The 19,104-nt window shown below is 30.5% G+C and overlaps 1 protein-coding gene across 1 annotated transcript in view; it reads left to right on the top strand.

Moving 5' to 3' along the window:
* The window catches only part of Stacl (SH3 and cysteine-rich domain-containing protein), a 426,872-nt gene extending 410,219 nt beyond the window's left edge, over positions 1–16,653 (top strand). The window contains exons 18-19 of the mRNA XM_081741694.1: positions 4,606–5,074; positions 10,426–16,653. Coding sequence (XP_081597820.1) covers positions 4,606–4,707 — 102 coding nt within the window. The 3' untranslated portion in view covers positions 4,708–5,074; positions 10,426–16,653. The remainder of the gene's footprint in view (positions 1–4,605; positions 5,075–10,425) is intronic.
* Positions 16,654–19,104: the final 2,451 nt, after the last annotated feature.

Raw genomic sequence — 19,104 nt, 5'->3', positions numbered from 1 at the left:
TATTAACTTCATGTGTAATATGCCTTTCTTAAAATCGAAAGATCAAGTAGGCTCACATGTTTTGTTTTAGTGACTTGTACAGTTTATGAGCCCCAGAAGAAGGCTAGCCATTGCTGCAGTAATCCCGCAGAAACAATGGGTACCGTATATGAATCAATTTAAGTTATCCTGTTGTTATGGCTTATGGTAAGGGAATCAAGCTTCAACTGTTACATCTTCAAAATAACTCGTTAATTGAGAGCGTACATGAATACCCTCCTGCATCAGGTCCCGAAGAGATTTGTTACGGCATTGGTTGAAATTTGCCAGCCATCAGCCAATAATGAGATGCAATACAGTTCATATGTGTGTTAAGACAAATCATTACAACACTCGCATTTTAGAGGTTCATGCATGTAACAATGGAACACACGCGTGATTCACCAAAAATAAGATATATTTAGGGCCAGTCTATGTTATAAAATCTATGGACCATTTTTCTTTTTTCCTATCTTACTGTTACTGAAGCAAACTTTCTCGACACACTACAATAATAGTTAATGTTTAGATCACAAGAGAATAGTGAAACATACTACATCTCCATGCCCATCATGACTTTCGTGCGTGTCTAAATGATAATTTTCCAGGTTATTGGATTCTGTGTTCGTATACAAATAAATCATTAAAATTATTATATAATTTTCTATAATTAAAATTTGTTATATAGGCGCATGAGAGGATGATTTAAATTAACAAAGAATTGGATACTTACCAATATTAACACCCGAATTAAAGAACATATTAAACAATTAGAAAAGTTACAAGAAGAGAGCATGCCGGGATTGGCGCTTCACTGAAAACAACAAAAAGCACAATATAAAGCGGATTAATGTAATAGTTTCAGCAAAAACAAAGAAACAACGATAAATTAAAGAATTTTTCTTTATTCATAAATATAAACCAGCTCTAAATCTGGATTTTGGCAACATAGATAGAATCTAGTTACCTACATTTATTGTATATTTTGGATCTGGGAATAGTGACGTAACATAGACACGGCGCACTGTGCACTGCTTGTGCTATTTTAGTATCCTTCACGTTAGTGTTATTCATTCTGTGGTATGTATTCCTTTCTCTACACCTTTTTTCTCTCATGCGTTATTATCCTTGTTATCTTACCACTGAAAATGGAACTACCTTACTATTTCAAAACGTGCGGAGAGTGTCTTGTTTTCCCACGAGAGGATTTCACCAGAGTCAACTGACTTCACCACAGATGATTTTTTCGTAAGAGATTGCATCAAGAATCTAGAGAACTAGCCACTTATTGAGTGTGTCATATGACATACTAGAGGGTTTACGAAATGCTATGACTAGGTTCACTATCATTGATAAACGGGTGTTAGAAAACATGTAAGTTCTAAATTATAGGAATTAGCGTCTACAAGGGAAGAATCTGAAATGTTTTACAAAATTGGTGAATTCCACATGTAATAATAAGTTTCTTTCTATATCTGATTTATTTATTTATTTGTCCGGAAATCCTGAAGAAAATTATAACTCACACTGTATTCGTAGGTCGTTAGTGAGTTCTTGTGTTGAGAACATTAAAAAATAAACTTGCAGTTGGTACTTGGTACAAAGTAGTTCCTAATTACGATAACGAGGTCGCATTTTCTTTTGAGTATAAAAATAAATAAATAAATTGTGCTGAAAACCAAGAAGCATTCCTGAAAGCTATTTCTTTCGAGTGTTGCAGAATAGCTTGCAGTTTTAAAGTTTCGTACTGTGTCTGGATGAGTGTTGCCACTGACAGTGATTTCTTTCTGTCAAATTTGGCACTTTGTATAATCGCAGAAGTGAAAAAATTGTTTGTCAACCGCTTGGGCAGGTAATCTGGAAATTTCAAAGTTAATTATTATAGAATTCTTCAGTATTTAAATTCAAACCGTGGTGTAACATTTGTTAGATCTAATTGTTTATTTAGATGGACTGTTTGTTGAACAGTGTGTTCATATTTAGTTTGTTTTGGTGTTTCTGGAGTTACGAGGTTTCTCGGGAACGAAAATAATAATTAATTTTGAGTGGAAAAAATTCACGTTAGTTGAAATGAAAGAATTGACAGTGTTTTGAAAAGAAATCCTGAAGCATAAAGATTTATTTATTTATTTATTTATTTAGAAAAGATCTTTCTAGAAGCATTTTAATCTTCCGTCGTGTCGTCTTCTTTAGTTGCAGTAAAATACTGAAACAGGAGTATTTTCAGCAAGACAACAAAACACTGGAATAGGTTGGGAAGAGACATAATTGGCACTACTCTCACTATCATGCAGGAGTAATTCAACTAGAAAAATAAATGTTATCATGATGTTGACTTACCTAAATGTTTATGTTACAAAATATACAGACAAAAGCAATCTACTCCAAAAACTGAAGATTATGATTCGGATTGTGATTTAGCACTAATAGGTCATTAACGACAATTGGTTTCAGTTTCTATTCCTATTCAGTGTGTACATGTTAATTATTTATAAATACCATACACTTTTCGTATCAATATTTTTTTTTATCAACACTTCTTTTTTAAAGCATCTGGAAGAGTTCTCCTGTTTTAATAATGAATCTGATGGAATTCTCTGTAATCTCGTTGGCAACATTGATCTGAATGGAATTTTAGCCTGTTTAGCTTCGAAGCAGGATGATTTCCCATAGAAGTTTTGAGAGTAGGGAAAACCATTTTAACGGTCACCAGTGTAAGGGAAAATGTAAAGGCATTAGTGCTTTCGATTAGCAGCCAGAACCTTGGTTATCAATCCCTGTGCCATGTCAAGCGTGTCACAAAATTTTATGACAGCTTCTGTAACTTGAATCCAACCTTAAAATAAGTTGATCTCTGGTACTATGACGGCTGTGGCTCGTAATTTGAGGGATTCTTTTCAATTTTTCAGAAGTTACGGCAGATGATAATTAACGCGAATATTCTTTATCATTAATAGACATTTTGCATCCCCTGAGTCTGACAAATCTCTTAAGTTTCACCAGGGCCCATATAATATCCTTCGAAAACATTTTTTTAATATACCCGGGTTCAGTTCCCGGCGGGAGCTCATCTGATTTGGATTCCACGTTAATCAGTAGATCCCGTCTCATATAGCCTTGCTGCTGGAAGAGACGTTAAACTCAAAATGAACTCAACTCAACTAAATCATTTAATATTAGAAATATTACGTACTCTAGCATTGGCCAGATGTTTTGAAAAACTTAGAACATAATTTAATGTAGACATCTCTTAAGATATTTCCAAATTCCAAATTCAAAAAATGCCGAATTACTAATATTGATAGGATCACTGAAACTCATAGGGCAACATTAATTGAATTAGTTCATACAGAAAGGGCTTCTTCAGTCACCAAAATGGTGAAATTGAGTTAACATCGGATTTTTGTTCCTATTGGGTACACCTATGTTTCTATGCATAAAGAACTTCAGTTTTATTGGTCTAACATTTTATAAACAGATATCAGCTTCGATTATTCTAGGCAGCATGGGCTTGAGTCAATGATTGAAGCCCTTTATGTATGAAGAATTATATTTGTTTTATATGTTAGTGGCAATAGCTATTGATTTTGTGTCATTCGGTTGGAAGACCTGCAACGTCTGAAACCTGGTTTAAAAAAAAAAAAAAAAAAAAGTCTTAACGCAGTTTTGTGCTTAGAATAAAGCATAAAGTAATAACTAAATAAAATTACATGCATATAGGGCTTCGTCAGTAATTTACATCAAGAAGGGCTTCAGTCCACAGCGGAAACTTGTTTCTTAATCATGGCAATAAGCATAAACGTGGTTTTCCTATATAGCATTCGATTAAAGTCATTTTTATCTACACGAAAAAAAAATGGTGCATTTTGATTTTATACTTTCAAAACTGCAATGTTTTTCTTATTTTCCTCAAAACTAAGTTTGACTGAAGCCTTTTTTTTGCATTAATTGATTCAATTGTAGAAGGACAAACACCGTGCTCGTGGGTTTTCTCGGGGTTCTCCCGTTTCCTCCCACTTTCTTCATTCCACCATTTCACTCATCTCTCATCATCACCGTCTCCTTTAACCTCACCGGCATAACCGTGGGACGTAAAACTTAAAGATTTCATTTCATTTCATTTTAAATTGTAGAAAACAAAAGAGGAAACAACTTTGAAATAGAAAAAAAAAATATCAACACGGCCTGTATGTTTACTACCTCCACACATTTGAGTATAAACCGGAGACAATCGTAGAAATCTAAAGTATCTTATTTGATCAAAGCATCAAAATTTAAGAACGTGAAATTTTCATAACCAACATACTTACACACATGCCTTTGAAATAATATTTGTTTTTTTTAATTATTTTTTAAACTTAGTCTTCCATGGGCTGCATTCAAACAGTTAAGTTTAATACCAACATTATGTGTATTATCTTTAATTAATTAACTCATTAATTATAACTCATTCATTACTTAATCTTTCTTATATATTATAGAAACAGAGTATTTATGGCAATCATGTACGTAGTTAATTTCTTTCTTTAATTGCTGACATTTGTATTGCTCTAATTTCTTTTAATGAAACTATTCTTTTCATTCCAGATTGTGATTCAGGTTGGGGAGGAATTAGATGGGATGGTAATGATCCGAAGTGGTGATAATAGGCAAGGTGTCTGTCCATTGAAGTTCCTGCAGGAAGTGTGACAAAATGCCCCCAATGTGCTTTTAATTATACATCCTGTAACGTTTATTACCAGTCCCTACTTGCCCATGGCAACTGGGCCGGTGAATTTGAAGGCATCTGGACAATTTACAGGGTGGATGGACTTTCCACAAGCTGTTTGTTGAAGTTATTCATTGTACAGCGCACTGTATCTTCCCAGCCTTCCTCCCGCCTTTGAGACTCCCATGGTCCTACCCATTTTTGTACTTTGTGGAGAAAGCACAGTATTTTTGAATGAATGTGTGAGGAGTACTTCCATTTTTTAATAAAATGAATGACTGAAGGTTTATTTTATTTTTGGTTCTCTAGATTCTGTTTTTCTCGATCTATGAAGGACTTTATGTTATGGTAAGTTGAGTATTATTTGTGTCCCTCCATTATCTTAAAAAGAACAATTATTTGGTAGTGTTTTGTTTGGGTATATGAAATAAAAAGAGTAAATATACAGGTTAGATACTGAGCTGAAAACGCCAATTCAGAAAGGACACATCTTATGTTTGTTTAAATAGTACAAGAGACAAAATAAACATATTTCCATTTTTTTTAAATCAATTTACTTTACGGATAAAGATCTAGCATAAGTAAGTTAAGTCCGTATTTTTCATGTAAAAACATTACTATAAACATAATTATTGATCTAGAGTTAAAACAAAAGAAATATGAAATTATGTGCTTTTCTTACAAACTAGCGCAGATTTATCCTTTCTAAATTTTATAGTTTAGTTCTGATTTAGCTTATAGAAGTATTTAGATTTTCTTGGTATCTATTTTGCTATAGTGGCTATGTTAAGGTTCACGAGGTTTAACTTGACCCAAAGTTGTCTTTTACACACCTTTGACACGTTATTGTTAATGGAAGGGATAACAAACAGCTATAATTTAGCTAACCATAACACTTCTCGCTGCTCACCTTAAATCACCTTCACATGTATGGCAATCAAGTAGTGAAACTAACCACTAAACAGCAGTGACTTATTTTCATTGACTGGTGGTCAATCAACACCACTTATACCACAGCCAATTTAAGTGGTGCCGGTTGACAGTGCCGTACAATATATGTAGTTTGAGTTGAATGAACGCGATAAGCTAGAGACGACTGGGGTTCAATCCCAGTCAAACATTTCTATTCTTTGAATTTCTCTTCAAAAGATCTGGTATAATTGGTTAGTAATTGTTTAGTTAGATAAATATTTTTTTATTTGCAGGAGGTAGGGTCACAAATGTAGAGAAAAAATGTTTTATTGGCTAGTAGAACTTATCTTTTTCTAAAAAAATGAATAACATAATGTAAAATCAAAGTTTTACACAAATCAAAATCACAGATTAAAAGAAATACAAAACTTGAAATATATGCCACTAAGAAGTGCCTCAAGTAAAATCAGGTTAATTCAGTTTATATGAAAAGTAATAAATATAATTTTACTTTTAAAAGTAAAAATAGGTGTATTCGTAAGAAAACAAGTTAAATTATTTGGTAATCTTATCATTTTTCGGAGAAAAACGCAAAAAAGAGGATAAAATAAACTTTTCTTTTCAATATTTTCAGATTTACTTATATTTATACTAGTATTTTTTTCCGTTACATACCTATCCAAGAAGACAAATGTAATGAATTTGATAGTTTTACGTCCCACGATTATGCTTCTTAGATTAAAGGAAGTTTGATAGTAAAAAGAATTACGTAGTTGAAGTGTCGATTTCGTCCGGTAGAGGTCAACTGCTAGAGGATGTTTGCTGCCACCTAACGGTGCGCTGTGTAACTTCTACTACCTTTGTGTGAATAGTAGAAAATGAGAAATGAATAGATACCCTTAAAATCACCGTTATCCATTAAGTTGTTAAGGGAGTGATTTCATTAACGAACTTGGCCGATATAATCGCTCTAGCTATCTTTTGCAAAGGACAAAATTCAAAAATTCGCTTTCGTTCAAGAGTTACCGTGTGCAGTAACGGACGGTTAAAGTCACCGTTATCCGTTAAGATGTTAATGGATTGATCCCATTAGCGAGCTCGACCGAGATAATTGCTCTAGTTATCTGTTGTGGAAAACAGAATTCAAATATTTGCTTCCGTTCAAGAGTTGTTAAGTGGAGTTATGGACGGATTAAAGTCATCGTTATCCATTAAGATATTAATGAATAGTCTCCGTTAAAAAAAACTCGACCGAGTAACGGATAACTCACCGTTATTTGTTAAGATGTTAACCCATTCACTCCATTAACGAACTCGGCTGAGATAATCGATTTAGCTATCCTTTGCAATAAAGAATTGATAAATTTGCTTTTATTCAAGAGTTATCATGTGGAGTAACGGACTAGAAGTCAATGATGGATAAATAATTGGTGGTATGAGAATATGGAAGAAAACGGGAAAATCATCGTAAATAAACACAGACACTACGTTGTGCATCACAAACTCAAGCGGGGGGCCGCGGTGGCTCAGTGGCAGAGCGTTCACCTCTGGTGCTTGGGGTCCCGGGTTCAATCCCAGCCCCCGCCAAGTGAACTTTGTGGTGGAAAAACACCGTGTGCGTGGGTTTTCTCGGGGTTCTCCCGTTTCCTCCCACTTTCTTCATTTCACCATTTCATTCATCACTCATCCTCACCGTCTCCTTTAGCCTAACCGGCATAACCATGGGACGTAAAACTCAAAGATTTTTCAAACTCAAGCGGTATTCCGAAGACAGTAGCATGTTGAAGGATTGGTTGAAACTCCTAAATTCCCAAAATGTACAAGTATGATTAAAATTTAACTGGCTTTTAAGTTGTAACTTATAAGACCTGTGCATCCTATAACATTTAGAGTAAACCTCTTTTCTGCCGAAATGTTACATAATCTGAAACTTAAATAGTAGTCATTAAGAAGAACACATTTATTTATGTTTAATAAAATTTAATGGTGCTCCCTTTAGAAGTAAAAATCCTAGAGATGTCATTATCTGAAGACTTATCTTCTACTAAATGAAATCCTCAGTCTTCGCATGGAAAGAATGGATTTATGGAAAGTATTTGAAAGATGTATTTGAACTCTTCTTTTTCGTGTTAGAGTGTGTATTTGAATGGGAATGAAGAGATAAAAACTCAGCTTGACCCCACCCAAGTGCTATGTTCAAAGTTTCATTTCAAACGTTGTGGCTGTTATTCTTTGAGAAAAAAAATATCCTCTATCCCCCAATAGGATATGCATTTGAATCAAAGTGTAACAATAAAAACACAGGCCAATCTAAGTGCTAACAATGTTTAAAAATTATTTTTAAAAAGGTAGACCATTTCTTTACTTTTACCAGTTTATGAATGCAAAATGGAAAATTAAAAATTATAAAAACTACCTCCTCCGCCTTCTTTAGAATAGGAATTTTTGAAAAATCTGGGATACGTTACAACTTATTTTTTATAGAGTCTATGTACTCGTACAAAGTTTCGTTGATTGATTAGGGTAGAAACTGGAGACGTCAGCAACGTGCCTATTTATCCCCGTCATGACCAACACGACTGCTCAAGTACCAAGTTTCGTTTCCGAAACTTGAGAGGCTCGTGAAATACTCCATTTCTGGCATATTTTTTGAATCTTCTCCTCCTCTTTAGGATAGGTATTTAATAGAAGTAACATAATAAAAACCCGGCTCGAGCCAAGTGCTCAGTATGTTCAAAAATTCATTTTAAGGAAGTCAACGTTGTGGCGGAGAAACAAACAAACATTCAATTTTACAAATAAGATTAAATTAATTAATGTACAGAATAATGGTTTGTTCATGATAAAACAAAATATATGAGAATTTTATTAAATACTTCATTATTAGGTTAATGAGTAAACGCACGGAACAAGACATAATGATGAAAAATATTCGCTGTAAGTGTCGTTTCCCAATTGAATTACGTAATACTCGGTTATTGGCTACAATCTTCCAACAGGATTAGTTTTGTAGGAAGAGTGGGGAAGCAGTGATACGACTAAATATTACGAAAAGAAATACGCCTTGTTAAATACCGTACTTACTCGAGTATAAGCGCCCTCTTTTTCAAAATATAGGGCTGAAATTATTAAAGGGCTTTTATAATCGAATAATACGTTTTTGGACAAATAGTAGAAATACCGGTAGATGCTTTTAAATAGATTTTTCTGTTTTTCTTTCTTTTTTTAGTATTTATTTTTACTCTAAATGTCCATAGACCATAATAACAATAGCATTACAAAGTAAGTACCAGTATACAAACATGAAACAGTAACCACATTTATCGATACCTATTGTTCATTCATTGACATATAATAAGGAACTGTATAATTCATTATAATAAAAATTAAAAAAAAAAACAATGATTTGAGAACTTTGACAATGTAGAGTTCTTTTGCCGATTGTTTAATTATTCAGTTCATAACACTACAGTCGGTCTTATAGTTGCATGAATGTTCTCTAGTGGTCTTCTAGAGACTGCCTTCATCCGTATAATAAACCAATTATCAAAACAACACACATATTTTTACGAGAGTGCTTATACTCTAGTAAATATGGTATGTGAAATCTGGCATCATTGTAGAAAATAGCTTCATTTAATATTGGTTGCCATCTTTTATTTAATTGAGATAAATATTGACACGACTTGTCAATATTGACATTAATGAAGTAGAATGTCGCGGACCAATCAATATAAACGAATGTTTTCTACAGAGATAACAAAAATAGTCACGCATTAGGTGAGGTTAGTTTTCCTTTTATTTTCCCTTTCTTTCTTCATAAATAACCAAACTTCTGTTCTCCCACTCTGCAAAACTACTTCGTTCCCTACCATACAAAGTTACTTATATAGTACAGATATGATACGTCTCAAGTTTTAATAGTTTATATATAAAGTTTTAATAGTTTAAGTTATGTATACTCGAATGAAGAGTGAGTGTGGATTGTATTCAACTTAAAATTCAATTCAATTCAAAATTAAGCTATTGTTTATTTAAAAATACACTATCCAAAACTAAATATATTGGTAGGAGATAAGATTTTTGGGCACAGATGCAGAACATGTCGATTTGATTTACCTCAAGTATATAGAAAGATAATGAAAAAACAACTCAAATATAATACAAAGAAAGCTTTAAAACCTCATACAAAGAGTCTTCATAAACCTCAGGAGCGGATCCAAAACGGACTTCTGGGGGGCGGTGGGTTATAATACTGCTACTTAGAGCTACTTTTAGGAGCTCCAAGCTCTGGGATGGGTTTTATTTATATATAAAAATAAGAAAGCTTCCCCCCGCCTGGATTCGTCCCTGATAGACCTTTATTATTATTTCTGCACAAAAAGTTTATTTTAAACCACGGGTTTCAAATAGGAATCTTAAGAGAATTACATGAGTTACCAAATTAAATACACTTACAGTTCACAAGAAGTCATCAATAGGTTAGTTCGTCAAGTAACATAATTTTCTTAAAGGATGCACACTGGGTAAAACCGGAAAGTCGTCATTAAGTCTGCGTCTTGGGAATATAGGTTGGATTCTTTAGTGAATAAAACTTTGTATATTACTCAAGTTGCTCAAAGTTTGAAAATTGTGATGTGAGTCATTTAGAAAAAAAGAGTTTACAATAAAGAGTCTTCTTCTTTGTTACTTTATTTAGTAAATTGTGTTATTTTTAACTCTTTTTCTGATTCGTCACCAACAGAGTAAATAAGTTAACTTCATTCATTCTTTTTACTTATTTTCAGCTATTGAACAACCACATCCGGATCCTGAAGAATCCATGCATTATGTCATAGGGTAGTATACCAATCCTTCCATAGATACATATCTTTAAACATAATTAAATTTTTCCAAAACGTTTTGTTCTTAAGTAATATGATCAGTGTGATATATATACATATATATATAATGCTGACTATTAATGAAATGTTTTACGTTTTATTCATAAAGAAACGAAGAAATGTGTACATACATATATAAAAATGATAACTAAAACATATTTTGTGCTTATGTACAAATTCTCTGTTTGCCTTGTATTTAGAAAGAGTAAATACTTGTCCATGGTCAAGTGTGAAAGTGAGAAACTAAATTTTTTTAAAAAAAAAGCAGCTTAGATTTACCACGAACATTCCTACCTTGTTTTATTCGTTACAGCACACTTGTCATTACAAAATATTTAGTAGTAAAGAGGTTAAATAATTGTGAGTGCTTGATTAGTTTGTACAGTGTTATAGAAATAAAAAAAATATTCTTTTGCAGTCATTAGTGATAAACGAAAATGTTTATAGCTTGACAGTATATATAGAAATTGCGCCTAAATTTTCGTTTTTGATTTTTAAAATAATGCGTCATATCTGCTGTTATTGTTAGCTAATATGTCACTCAATAGTCTTGACATTTTAATTTTTTTTAACTTCAGAGAATTATGTGTGTGTAATCATGACTTTTTTTTTGGCGTTCAACATTCCTTATTTTTGCCATTTTTGTCTGTCATTGGTAGGTATGTTTTATCATATTATTTTCATAATTCTTTTTTTGATTTTACAGAAGATCAAGTTTATTAAAAATAAATCAACTAAGGGGAAAAAAACAAAAGAAACAAGCACATTTCTATTTGTATACTCAACTATGCCGATGACAAAACTTTACACACATATATATGAGCTTGTTCTAACTATGTAATTTAGCCAATTTCTTAAAAAAAATAGAATGAAAATAGAATATACAATTTTCAAGATCATGTTTCATAAGCTATTTTATTTGAATATGATAAAGGAATATCTTCAAATTGTGATCTAAACACTAATTTTATATGCTTTTTTACGCTGCTCAAAATTAAAGTGCCTGTTTGTCCCAAAATTGTTAAGAAAAAAAGCAGCAAAGTATATAACCTTATTGATTCAAAGTTATTTGTTGTTTTTTATATATGCAGTATATTGTTAGCTATTGCAGTTAAAATCTGTTCTAAATGAATGAAGGTCATGGAAATAATTATAAAAAAAGTATCAGAAAACCAATTATATAGCTACTTTAAATTTAAATTTATTTTCTAACAAATATTTTTTTTAAAAATATCCTTTTGCAATACTCTAAATTAGCTAAGCTTTTAATTATTGAACAGTTATGCACTTCTCGAAAGATATTTAACTGTTTATCAAATACTTCGTAGTAAACCATTTTAATTAAATATTTTGTTCACTTTTAAACATTAATATACCGACTCTGTTCCGTCTTTGTTGTAGTATATTGTTGCTAATTTATTGTCTTAAGTTTATTCATTCACAGACAAAATAATATGGTTATTTATAATGATATACTATTGAGTTTAAAGTTAAGTTAATGAACATAACAAAATGGACGAGAATTGTTTAATGATCATGTTATTAAATTGAAGAAAGATGAGAATGTATAAGTACAGCACTGAACGATATAGTAATTTTTCCTTTCTTTTTAAATTACCATATTATACCATATACTTAGTTACCATATTTACTTAAGTATCATATTATTAATTACAACCGTATACACAGGGGTCCTCGGAAGAGAAATCCGACAAGAAGAAACATTTGTCCTTCCAGAATATTTGAAACAGTATATAAATCAAAAGGTTTTGAGCAAATATATACATATTTTTATCATAACCAACGAGTATACTGGATATTTGCCCGTTGATCCAAACTTTTGCTTTCCTTGAACTAAATACAGCTGCTCATGACCTATGTAAACAATATTACGAAACTGTAATTCATTATGTTAAAAATAAATTTCGAGCGATATTAATGGGATATTCAATTATATCTATATTTTTTAAACAGCACATCATCTAATACAATTTCAAAACTGTCGGAAATAAGTATAAATCAAAAAATATTCAAGAAGAAAGAATTAGTAACATTTCATTCTTTACATTGAATTAAAGTATCTTTGTTCTCTAACATATATGTGACAGGAATGTGAAAAAAAATGCCCTATGTCCGTATTAAATTTATTACTTTTTTCAGTATTTCCATATAATTTTATTCATCACATATAAAATAATCGTACGAAGAATCCCTTAATATTATTATTATTATAATAAATTATTGAATTTAAATACAACATACTCTTCATTATTATATATAGTTATGTATAGATAACTCATAGTTTTGTTTTGTGCAACGGCAGCTCTTGAGGGAAGTCACGTTGGTAAACATTACAATTCTATCGCTAGAAGCTAAGGAAATGAAACTTTCTTAATGTTCTATTTTACATATTGTACAGCAATTAGAATATTAGATAAGCTTGCTTTCCTTACCTAGTAGCAATAAAATGCAATATTTGCTGATATGACTTCCCTCAAAAGTCGCCACTGGTTTTGTGTGTGTTGTTTTTGTATATATTGCGATGTAAATTATTTATTTCATGTGCTGCATGTGAGTGTTGGTTGGTTTGTGTATCATACCAAGGTGTGTACAATTTTTTTTTAAAAAAAAATTAAAAACGTTAAAGAAAGAAGCACGTCCTTACATCAAAAACAGCAAAAAAACGCACGTCTATTATAATGAAATATGTACTACATATACTAAAGACGAATGTCCTTGAGACTATTAAACAAATGAAGCTGTTATTTCAAGATATTTTTGTGTTGTGCCATATTCCTCTGTGATACCAGTGCATATTGAACAATTGTGAGTGCTGTTTCAGAAATAGTAATATATTTAAAAGAAAAAAAGAAAAAAGACTCTTTTACAGAGACTGTTTTACAAAGTGACCATTAATATTTTAACTGTGCAGTGTCTTTTAAAAAAAACTGCGTTCAAATGAACGTAAAGTTGGCGTAGACCATTTACATTGCGAGAAAAAGATATATAAATATATTTATTTTTCATCCCTTTGTTTAAAAGGGCACATAAAACTTGTTTGGAACAAAGAAAAAAACGTTTTAAAGAACCATATACAAATATAATATATATATATATACATATAAATAATATATGTGAGTTATATAAATAAACATTTAGATTGTTCTTGTTTTCGACCGTGTATATATATATATATATATAGAGTTACATAAATATATATACACATATTCTCATCCTTTTTAAATGTTGTGCAATTAATCGTCCTCCCGGATATAAATCACCTATTTTTGCTTTTCTTTGGAAATGTATGACATATTTTGACTGTTACAAATTACTTGTAAATTTCAAAAAGTTTTTTTTTCTTCATGACATCCGTAACGTTGAATATACAGTATATTGAAGTATCATAAATGCAATCTGCTACCATTTAAAAAGTTTCTCATATTCGAGTTTCATAGTTAAACAAGAAAGTTATTACCTTATATTAATATACTTAAAAGTATAGATGAAACGATATTTATAAGAGTTTGAGTTACTGATAGGAAAATTTTATTTTTATATTTTTTTAAAGGCAAAAGTGTATATTACTTTAGCTGCGGGAAGATAGAACTATGAACTACCAGAAAATAAAATTGTATGTATACTGCGCGTAATAATGAAGTTCATTTAACCTTTTGTTATCATTTATGGCCTCCAAATTTGTATATGGGCTGCCTTAGTTTTGAATCACTATCTCCTCAATTAGTTTTTACATCAATTTCAACGTTATTTGGTCTTATTAAGCGAAAAAATATTTCGAATGCCATTTGTTCCGTACCTATTCACAAATATACTCTCAAGCAGTTTTTACTGGTAAGCACTTTTTAACTCCTTACAGCTACATTTTTATGAATGAAGATGGGGGAAGTTTCTTCAAAACTTATTTTACTTTACGGTATTTCTGAAATAATAGTCTATTGTTGTCTGGTGCCCTCTGAACCTCACTGGTTTTAGATATTAATTATTATTTAAGGCATAGAATATTTCAAAAGTATCTGGATCCCATAACATATACTCAGCTTATTTCTTCTTGAACACTTGTGAATTTTAATTGGTTTTAATTTCAGGTTCACACTATCTTGTAACCCATGATCTTTAATCTCATAATTTGTTTCGTTTCTCACCTTTATATCTTATCCTTCAATCTCAACATCACATTCTGGTAATGAAAATAAATTTAGTTATGGTCAAACTTCCCTTCAAATTAAGATTTTGAAGTTCTATGAGTATAGATATTTTTCTTTACAGCTAGGACTACACTCTATCGTTAATAGCGTTATAAATATGGGAGTGAAGATTGAATTGAGTGCAAAAATATTTTTCAAATGGCTTTAAGAAGTACTAAAATGACTAATATAGAATTTTCAAATGTCAGTTAAATTAACATAACATTTTTCTTTCTTTTTTAAACATATTACTTCCGACAGGAAACGATCTTTTTCGTATGGCGAAAAGAAAATGTTCAGATGTTAAGAAATCTTCAATTTCGAAATAAGCACAACAACATAGTACGGAATGCAGATTGCATATATGTTACAAACTATATTTTGAAACTTTTGGTGCTGCTTGTTAAATCGTTGTATGATAAAAGTGGTGCTATGATTAAATATTTTTCAAAATGTGAAAAAAGGAGGATAAAAAGCAGAAAGATATCTTATACTACGAACAGTAAATATTTCTGCTATAAATTATATTTTTTTAAGAGACCATCTAACGTAAAATTTGTCCGAAAAATATATGTAATAACTATGTTCATAGATGCTGACGATCGAATTAATGAAGCCAGAAACAAATTTATAAACATAAACGAGATTATTTTTTAATGAAACACAAAGAAGATTGACTGTCAAATAATTGAAGATCTTAACAAACTATTTATTTCTATCTCTCTTTCATTTTGTTTTGTTTTGTTCTGAATATTAAGAAATACAAAAATACACATAGAAATTTGATGCTACAAATATAAACACCTTTAGGGCACACTAGCTTTTTCTCCTTATCAAAATAGAAGGAAAATTACATTTTTGCTACAGTTCCTAAAAAAAGTTAAAAGAAAGCAAATGCACTTCAGCAAAAGAAAACTCTATATATATTATGTTGATGTTAAACTTATATATCACAAGTTTGATAAGTAGTACACAAAAACGCAATATTACAAGTCTGCACCTGTACAGTTACTTTTAATGCTGCCAAACATAAATCACAACAGGTGGTTGATTGAGCAACGTCGGTCAATGTGTTTGCGGGAATTGCTGCACATGCTGCTATAATTTCTTCACAAAGATCCCTCTATTTCCAGTATAGCCAGTTTCCTGCGATATGCATTATCCTTCAAGGCTTCCCAAATGTAAAAACTCAGAAATGTTAAATTTTCAAACTTGATATATCACTTTATAATGGACTTATGTTCTGCCAAATATTAAGCATGCCCCAGCCAGTTTTATTGTACTATCATACGTCATAAGAGTAGTGACATCTGTTGAAGGAACATCATACTACATATTGCAATGGTAATTCAATTCAACTTTGGAAACAATATGTAGATACTATAAATTGTATGTTTAGATATACGGACTCTGTTATAAATATATATACACACAATTCTAATTTTCGAAAGTTTCAACTTTGGAACATGTATAAAATTTACAAGCAGAAATTACAACCATAGATCAACATGAAATAAAATCGACAACAGCGGATATAATTAGAATATCAAGAAAAAATAGTTCTGAAAGTCAGATAAAAATAAATGATGCTGAAACCTAGTATTTATGAAGGTTTTTTTTTCCGTTAAATTATGCTCAAAGGTAATGTAGATACCGAGTTTACAGTATCAGATCATATTAAGAATATATGATGTTGCAGATTAAGTTTTCTAGTAGCTATTAGATGAAGAGAAATAGTATAAACGAGTATCAGAAGGATCGTTAAAAGTACGTATTTATTGTAGAAGATATGGAAAAGTTATTTTTAGACCAATTCCAAAGATTATTATCATTATTTATATTCTTTCTAACACAATTATAAAATGATAGGTAGAATTTAAACCTATAGTGGAGTATTCCATGCCTTAAAAATAAGGTTCTAAGATTTTATTTTTAAAGATCACAACGTAATAATGACATACTCCTCAGCTGTATCTGCGTTTCCATGCGGGATATACATGTTACACGTGTATTTGCTATTTGGGCTGACTGCAATCTATCTATACATTTATTTGTTAATATAGCCCGAAACGAATTTACAAAAATACTTGATATTTTGATTTTTCTCTCTCTCTCATTCCTAATGCTTCAGTCAAACATACTTGATAAAAAATTCTTGACATGTTTGAAATGTTGTGGAATTTGGTAACTGAAAACGCCTTTACATTGATAAAAATCGTTGTAAATGTTGAAATTGTTGTAGCATAGATACGCGTATGTCCAAAATGTTAGGAAAGCTATTACAGTCTATCTTTCACTGCGAATCATACTAACGGAAATATAACATACTCTTTTCGATTTCGCAATCAGAAAAAGTAAAATTAGATCACTCCTGTGCCAAGTACGACTACAATGACGTTGAATTTCCTGGGTGATATATTATTGTATAAAATATTCAGCTATTCAGAGGAACAATACATCCCAGAAAGAACAATGGTACAATGTATTGAGTTAATGTCTCAAAATGTAAATATATATCCCATATCTAATTGATTTTCTTTTTCGTACATTAATTATAATAATAAGTTCAATTACGTTCAGTAAATTTATGAGACCTAACATTTAGATGTAATCTTAATATTAGTTAATTTTTTTTTTAATTTATGGTTTTACATTTTATGCTTCCCTCGTTTTAAGAACTAACTATGCTCAATAATAAGTATCATGTTCAAAATTTAAACTTCACATTACTTTATTAAGTAGTAAGAAATTCTATTTTTCGACTTTTGATTTTCATTTACATTTAGTTTATTTGGTATCATTCGTTTGTGATAAACTGTAACTAATTTTGTATTTTTAATCTTAAGAATTACACTATAAATCTGAGAGGGAAATTAATAAATACACTAACAACGGTGACATGTTTATTTCTACAGACAGTTTGCAACAACATGAATGACAATGAATTCATGTAATTATATATTGATATAGTAAAGTAAAATTGGATATACGTATGTGTGTGTGTCTGAAATCAGTCGCCTTTAAATATTTTTGTATCAGAGCGTATATAGAAAGAAAATAATAAGAAATTACAATTATTTGACAGCTCTTTCTTGTAGACACCGTAGATATTAAGAAGCAGAACTGACTAATTTATCTCCACATTATTTTCAGATGGCTACGGAATATAATATGTCAGCATCTGCATTTTGTCTTTTTTGTATTTATTTGCTTTTGTGTATATCCTTTTGTCATTTTCCGTAATAAACATTAAAGACCTACCTTGTTATTTTTGTTTTCATCCTTATATTAGTTAAAAAAAGAAAAACATTTCTTACATTTCTATGATGAATTTTATTCTAACATGATTTAGATTAAGTGTTCTGGACGAAGTAGAAATTCTTTTTCGCTTTGTGTTAACACGAGAAAAAATAAACACTGCCTTTTTGTGTATAAAATTGTTGTGTATTACGACAGTTAGTCTGTTATTTGTCAAACTTTATTATTGTTGCTACACTTACACATAATAAGACATCTACATATAAATATTTAATGTAAAATTTAGTAAAACAAAAATATTGTCATGTCTATTATGGATATCCTATATACGAAAAAAAACTTCAAACTGGTTCACTTCTTTCTAGTGTACAAGTATTTCATTTAAATTACTTAAATTGTGGTCTGTCATATTTATTTCTCACATGATGACTTAGTATTTCATAAAGCAATGTCTTTTGTGAAAATTAGTTACAAATTTATTAAGAAAATAATAGTCTTCGTGTTTTTTTCTTAAGTTTTATTATTCGGGTCATTCGGAAAAACAGTAGAATTTTATCTGCAAAAGCTAAAACGTTTGATTTAAAAAAAAATATATTGAAATCTTTTGTTACAAATTATTATTATTATTATATACATATTTAATCACAATGTAGCGAACATTTACTCACATAAAGACCATATTCTTCTTACTTGTTCCTTCTTGAATATACTGTTTGGGAATAACGAACTTTTAAATATGAATCAGTGAACACCAAATATCTACCAACATTTGAACACTTTGTACAATTTCTTTTATGTTATTTTGGAGTAAAATTTCTTTGAACGAATAAACAAACTGACACCTACTGAACATTGTAAATGTAATTAATTAGTATCAACTTTCAAACTTCTTTACTTAATTTACGTTTAATTGATGCTTAATAGCAATTAAATTTAAGAACTTTTACGATAATAAAATTCATTATATATATATATATATATCTTGATCGATTATTTGGTTTTGTTTACGTTTTAACTGTATTCTGTGAATTATTCCTTCTCGTTCATCCATTTTCTAAGTAAAGTTAACACAGTAATTTTAAACAGCAAATTTACCAATTGATTTTACCTCTATTTCCAA

Source organism: Thermobia domestica, chromosome 16, assembly GCF_964235325.1.
Source record: "Thermobia domestica chromosome 16, izTheDome1.hap1.1, whole genome shotgun sequence".
Lineage (NCBI taxonomy): Eukaryota > Metazoa > Arthropoda > Insecta > Zygentoma > Lepismatidae > Thermobia > Thermobia domestica.
This window is presented reverse-complemented; position numbering and strand designations above follow the sequence as displayed.